General features: G+C 39.6%; 1 protein-coding gene and 1 pseudogene across 1 annotated transcript; both read left to right on the top strand.

Moving 5' to 3' along the window:
* LOC142302750 (olfactory receptor 1E16-like) overlaps window positions 1–5,920 on the top strand; it is a 61,976-nt pseudogene extending 56,056 nt beyond the window's left edge.
* A 51-nt stretch (window positions 5,921–5,971) lies between these two features.
* On the top strand, window positions 5,972–6,922 carry LOC142302751 (olfactory receptor 5V1-like). The gene has a single exon (XM_075343863.1). The coding sequence runs from the start codon at window positions 5,972–5,974 to the stop codon at window positions 6,920–6,922; it is 951 nt and encodes a 316-aa protein (XP_075199978.1).
* The last annotated feature ends 315 nt before the right edge of the window (window positions 6,923–7,237 follow it).

Genomic DNA, 7,237 nt, shown 5'->3' on the forward strand with positions numbered 1-7,237 from the left:
GTCAACAGTTAACCCCCTCCCCCCCGTCCCCCATTTTCCCCGCGGGTTACTAGTAACCACTCACCTCTCTCTTCTTATTGTCCCTCCTCAGGCACCTCCGTATGAGCCCCCTGCTGAGCGGCTTCTCTTTCACATGCCCAGGCTGCGCCGACGCTGTATTCCTAGTAGCCGCTGCCTCTCTCCGTAAGGGCCCCACCGCTGCAGCGTCTTCTGCTGCCGGGCGGGAACTTTTCAAATGACACGCGCGCGCCGTACTGACCATATCAGGGCGCACGTGTGCCACAGAAAAAGGTGCCGGACAGGGAACAGAGGAGAGATTCCTGCATTCCGCTGCCTGCACTGACTGTGCGGAGGTGCAGGATCTGTCCTCTGTTTCCTAACCGGCACGCAGCGTGTGATGAGGGCAATCTGACCACGGGCCTCCCGGAGCCTGGAGCTCTGGACAACAGGTCAGATTGCCCTCATCACTGACCGGCCAGCAAGGACGCCCTGAGCCAGACGGGCCGGTCACAGAGAGTAGGCGGGCCGGATGTGGCCCGCGGGCCGCCTCTTGCCCAGGTCTGCCTTAGATTGTGCTGTCAAAATATGACAGCGAGATTTAAAGCGATGTAGCAGATAACGCGTACTTACCCACTGCCATCAGAAGCCCCGTGACGTGATCACAGGGAGCCTGATAGTCGTCATGGTAGCACAGGGTCATGTGATGACTCCTGTGTCTATCATGACTCACTTCCTGTTACAGGCGGCAGAGTGCTGCCTGTAGCAGAAGATGAGCATTTCTCCTGATCTGAGCTGTGTAGCTCTGATCAAGAGAAATGAATGAGCGATCGGACTAATAATACTTATAGCTCCCTATAAAATAAAAAAGTAAAAAAAGTTTTCAAAAGTTAAAAAACAAATCCCTAAAAGTTCAAATCACCCCCCTTTTGCCCCATTGAAAATTAAAGGGTTAAAAAAATAAAAAATGTACACACATTTTGTATTGCTGCTTTCAGAAATGCCCTCTATCAAAATATAAAAACAATTAATCTGATCAGTAAACAGCATAGTGGCAAATAAATTCCAAACAGCAAAATTACGTTTTTTTGGTTGTCGCAAATATTGCCCGAAATGCAATAACAGGGGATCAAAATGTAGCATCTGCACAAAAAATTGTATCGTTAAAAATGTAAGCTTGAGACGCAAAAAATAAGCCATCATTGAGCCCCAGATTATGAAAAATGAGAACGCTACGGGTTGTGGAAAATGGCACAAAAAGTGTGCCACTTTTTATGGACGAACTTCTGAATTGTTTTTATCTCCTTAGATAAAAGTAAACCTATACATGTTTGGTGTCTATGAACTTTCACTAATCTGAGGCATCACACCGACACATTAGTTTTATCATATAGTGAGCACAGTGAATAAAATATCCCAAAAACCATCATGCAATAGCACATTTTTTGCAATTTTTCCGACCTTGGGATTTTTTTGCTGATTTCCTGTTCACTATACGTAAAATTTATGATTTCATTTAAAAGTACAACTAATCCCACAAAAAGCAAGCCCTCATTTGGCAAGATTGATGGAAAATAAAAAAATTACGGCTCTCGGGAGAAGGGAAGCAAAAAAGAAAAACGAAAAATGGAAAATCGCTCGGGGTCAAGGGGTTAACAAACATTTTATAAATTTACTTTTGTTTACACTTACACTATGTTTGTCGTATTCTATTTGACTGTTTTTTTTTCGTAGTTTTTGTTTAAATCTTTAACTGTTGATATACAAATACATTTTTGAATTAAAAAAAACAAATATTATTAATATTATTATATATAACCACTTACTCTGATTAATTAATGGGGGATTTCAATAAACAGAAATTACTCTTTATTTAATTACTTCCCTAGTGCATGCAAAGACTATATATTATTCCCTGAAACCTCTATAGTAACCAATGACTTACAGGCTTGAGTTCACTGATGGTGAGTTATTGATATTTTAATACATTTACACCTGCACCCCTGGCCGATTTTCCGTTTTTTGTTTTTTTGGGTTATTTTGCTCCCCTTCTTCCGAGAGCGGTAACTTGTTTATTTTTCCATTAATCTTGCTATATGAGAGCTTGTTTGTTTTGAGGGATGAGTTGTATTCTTGAATGAAACCATACGTTTTAGCATATAGTGTACTGGAAAACAGCAAAAAATTCTAAGTGCGGAAAAATTGAAGAAAAAGTGTGACTGCACGATTGTTTTGGGGATATTTTATTCACCATTTTCACTGTACGATAAAAATGATGTGTGGGTGTGATGCCTCAGGTTGGTACGAGTTTGTTAACACCAAACATGAATAGGTTTACTTAAGAACAGAAGTTTGTCCAAAAAAGTGGCACACTTTTTGCGCCTATTTCCGCAACCCGTAGCGTTCTCATTTTTCAGGATCCATGACTCAGTGATGGCTTATTTATTGCGTCTCAAGCTTATGTTTTTAACCGCACCATTTTCGCACAGATGCTACGTTTTGATCACCTGTTATTGCGTTTTGTGCAAAATTTGCGGCGACCAAAAAACATAGTTTTGGCATTTGGAGGTTTTTTTGCCACTACTACGTTTACCGATCAGATTAATTGATTGGATATTTTGATAGATGGAGCGTTTCTCAATGCGACAAAACCAAATATGTGAATATTTGTTTTTTTAACCCTTCAATTTTTAATGGGTTGAAACGGGGGTGATTTAAACTTTTAGGTTTTTTTATTTTTTAATTTTTTTAAAACTTTTTTTTATTTTACTAGTCTCCCTAGGGGACTGTAAGTATCAGCGGTCTGATCGCTCATTTATTTCTGTTGATCACTGCTACACACCTAAGATTATCAGAAATGCTCATGTCTTGTAACAGGCAGCACTAGACTGGCTGAAACAGGAAGAGAGTCATCTGAGCTACAGGGGTCATCAAATGATCCTGTGTTACCATGGTAACCATCGGCTCACAGTGATCACGTTCCGGCGTCGCCGATGGAGCCAGGTGAGTGAACATTTACCGCTCCGGGCATTTAAATTGCGCTGTCACATTTTGACAGTGCGTTTTAAGGGATCCACCGTGCCTGCGAGGCACACATGTCAGCTGTTCAAATCAGCTGACATGTGCAGGAATCACTGCTGGCTGCCCACCGCAGCTGCAGGTGATTACACTATGATGGCTTAGGACATACCAGTATGGCCCGCTCTCATTAAGGGGTTAATACTGGCCTATTAATAATGAATCTATGTTCTTATTTGTTTGCCAATGTGTACTGTACTGTATTGACTTTAATCTACAAAAAAAATTGATGGTTGTGGGGGCAAGTGTAAATTTCTTTTTACTCTCAGATGATAGAAAAAGGAATTAGCAATTGATGCAATTTTTTTGTGAGGCCTGATGGAAATTACCACAAGGAGCTAAAAATTAAAAACGTTTTATACTTAATGCGTTTTACAGAGTCAAGAAATGCTTTGTGATAAAGTGAACTCTTTTCTAAATGTTCCTCAAGAAAATGTTTAGAATAGAGGCAAGGGTGAATCCAAAATGAAGAAGCCAACTTTTGAACCTGCCGACAGTGATATAATGCAATTATACCAATATGATTGCCATTCTGAATGGAACAACCACTGGTGCCCAAAACATAGCGTTTTAATAATGTACAGCGTCAGGACATTGGAAAGAAAGAGGTCATGGTAGAAGTTACTTATATATTTTTCCTTTTTGGAAGGGTTGAAGGTTTATTTCATTTCAGTAGTTTTCTCTGGAGTCTCAATTCATTTTTACTACAATTTTGAGGTCTAAATTAATCTTGGAGTCCAAAATAATTTTACTTATCTTGTGTCTGGTCAAAATATATTTTACTATTGTGGTCTTGAGTTTGATATAATTTTAGGAGTCTGGTTTGGGATGAGAATTAGACTTCAAGGTTTGAATATTAAAGGATCTTGTGTGGAATGTACATTTTAAAGTTTTGGTATCGTCCCTGATCAAAGGTCTAAATGAGCGTAGAGCTCTGGGGCTTTTTTCCATCAAACAAATAATAAAAGTTCATGGAAATGCAAAACATAAACAAATGAAGGCCCATACTGTTGATTTTCAGGTGACATCACAACACACACAGAAAAGTGGAAAACTGAAAAGTGGAAAACTGTTTGTCCCTGATGAAGCCTATTGGCGATACGCATGGGGCGTATCCCAGGGTCTCCACTGCCTGGAGTTGCTATGCTTAGTTGGGTCCACCATTGGTCAGTATATACTTTGGTTAGGGCTATTTTAAACCATTAGCTCTCTCTCACAGTTGAGATGTGTTCTGATTATCATTCCAGAAAAAATCTATATAATGGCCTGGTAGAATAGATGAGTTGGTGACCCATACTCCAATATTGTCACATGTATCTATCAGGATATTGTGACTTATGTGATTGCACAACTGTTGATTGCAGTGCACATTCTTTGCACATTTTTTGTGAATCATGGAGATACCCTGGTGTGGGTTGTATGTTTTTAATTGTGTTTTAACTCTCTTTGCAATTCAATAAAATCCTATTTATTAATATAACTCTTGGGTGTGCTTCACGATTTATGCAGTATCTTTTTCTCCCCTTAAAACTCATTGTTAATACTGCTTGTGGCAGCACCCCGGTACTATTATATGTCAAAATTGCTGTGCACCTTTTTGTTAAACAATTAACAGATTAAGATACTGACAAACTCCATGGATGGATGCCTTATGACTGTTATTAAAAAGATGGGAAGCTATATTGGTCAAGTATATTTTTCTAAATGTCAGAAATGTATTATTGTACATTTAAACAGTTTGGTTACCATTAGTGATAAGCGAGCAATACCACGCTCATGTGCTCGGTACTTGTAACGAGCAGTTAATGCTTGGATGGGCGCGACTCGAGGACCGAGTATAATCGAAGTCAATAAGAAACTTGAGTATTTCTCCAGGAAAAATTCTGGAAAAATGACGGGTCCTCCAAAATAAGAAACTGCTTTTGTAATTGCTCTACATTCTTGCAAAAATATGAGAATCCGGAACAGAGTACTCTTCTCCAACTCAGAGTTTTAACACTAGAAGTCCCAGAAATTTCGAGCTCCCCCCTGAAGTCCCGAAAGAGGGTCAAATGACCCTTAGTACTTGGCACTTAGAACTAACTAAAAACTAAATGGCTAAACTCAATGGAAAACAACAACCTCCTGTGGTGCGACAGTAATGGCCTTAATTACAGTACAAAAGACGGTGATTATAGGATGTTAGCTAAAATCCTTCAGGTCATTTGACCCGTCTCTGGGTTCCAAAGGTAGAAATGTTCAATGACCCCTCTCTGGGACTTCTAGTGTTAAAGTAGTTTTGGGTTCTGTTTATAACACTATTTCTGTCCATTAAATGACTTGTATTCTTCGTTTTCTTGCAGTCTGTTTTTCTACAAATTCTATCTCTAAATTCAATTATCTGTGAGTTTATGGGCAGACACTAGCTGCTATAATGCACAGTACACAAAGATATGATTCCTTTTCACCTTTTTCTGTGTAGCACATCTTCAGAAGCAGCATGTGAGGCATCATACATTGGACAGAAAAAGCAGTGTAGCTGTGAATCCAGATCTGGTTTACACGAACGGTCTGCCTATTTTCTGCTTCTCCCATCTCCTCCTCCCTTTCTCCTCCCTTTATTCTCCATAGACTGCAATAGGCACTTGTAATTTCATTCCTCAGTGAGCTAGCAGGCAATTTTGTTTTGACAAAGATGGATTTTAGTTGTTGTACATAGTGGATAATGAGTTCAGGAGGAAGGTGAGATGGGATGTAGTGGCTTATAACTGGAGACTGCAACTTATTTCTCTAAGATACACAATTTCTTATATTTTTTTTAACTGTTAATTAATAGAACATTTTGGAAATAGCAGTGACCACTTAAAATGTATTCACTAAACCAAAGCTTTTACCCTTCTTGACTAGAAAAAAAATGATGAATCACTGTGAGAACATAACAGAGACTGACTTCAACATCTCAGGCTTCTCTACTTTGGCGACTGAAGAAATTCTGCTGTTTCTTGGAATTTTGATGATCTACTCAATGACTATTTTTGGGAACCTGGTGATTACTACGCTCATCTGTCTGGTGTCCCACCTGCATACTCCGATGTATTTCTTTTTATGTAACCTCTCCTTTGTAGACATTATGTACGTCTCATCCACTCTTCCAAAATTGCTGTCCATCACGCTAACGCAAGATAACAGAATCTCCTTCAGTGAATGTATCGCCCAGCTGTACTTCTTTACCTTCAGCGCTGGCTGTGATATTTTTGTGTTGACGTCCATGGCTTTTGACCGCTATGTGGCAATCTGTAAGCCCTTGCAATACACACTTATCATGAACAGAAGACTATGCTCCACCATGTCTGCTTTTTGCTGGACTTTTTCCGCTTTGAATTCATTATTGTTGACCTTACTTACGTCTGTGCTCCATTTTTGTAATTCCCACGAAATTAGATATTTCTTTTGTGATCTCAAGACCATGATTGCACTCTCTTCAAGTGATACTACAAGCAGGGAAATCTTTATTTTGATTGAAGACATCATCCTCGCCTTTGTTCCATTTTCCCTCACTATTACATCTTATGTACAAATTATCTCCACAATTTTGAAGATTCGTTCTCCTGAAACCCGGCTGAAGGCTTTCTCCAGTTGCACTTCTCACCTCACCACTGTTATATTGTTCTATGGTCCGATATTGATTGTGTATCTGAAACCAAATTCAGAACATTCTCAAGAACAAGATAACTTGATTTCTTTATTGTATGTGGCTGTGGTTCCAATGTTAAATCCATTTGTCTATAGCCTGAGAAACAAAGATGTGTTAATTGCTTTTAGAAAGTTAATGAAAAGGAGAAGTGTTGAAGCACAACAATCTTTTTAACAAAAATGTTATCATAATAAGTTCTATGGATTACACCATTATCATAACCATCACCATTATCATAAGTTCTATAGATTACATTTGGTGGTAATTAATGATGCCGTTCCTTTCATGTTTTTCCTTAGGGTACCTTCACACTTTAGCGATGCAGCAGCGATCCGACCAGCGATCTGACCTGGTCAGGATCGCTGCTGCGTCGCTACATGGTCGCTGGTGAGCTGTCAAACAGGCAGATCTCACCAGCGACCAGTGACCAGCCCCCAGCCAGCAGCGACGTGCAAGCGACGCTGCGCTTGCACGGAGCCGGCGTCTGGA

This window comes from Anomaloglossus baeobatrachus, chromosome 4 (genome assembly GCF_048569485.1).
Source record: "Anomaloglossus baeobatrachus isolate aAnoBae1 chromosome 4, aAnoBae1.hap1, whole genome shotgun sequence".
Lineage (NCBI taxonomy): Eukaryota > Metazoa > Chordata > Amphibia > Anura > Aromobatidae > Anomaloglossus > Anomaloglossus baeobatrachus.

Excerpts from the sequence above, each read along its gene's own strand:
- LOC142302751 (XM_075343863.1), top strand. The coding sequence starts at position 5,972 with ATGAATCACTGTGAGAACATAACAGAGACTGACTTCAACATCTCAGGC.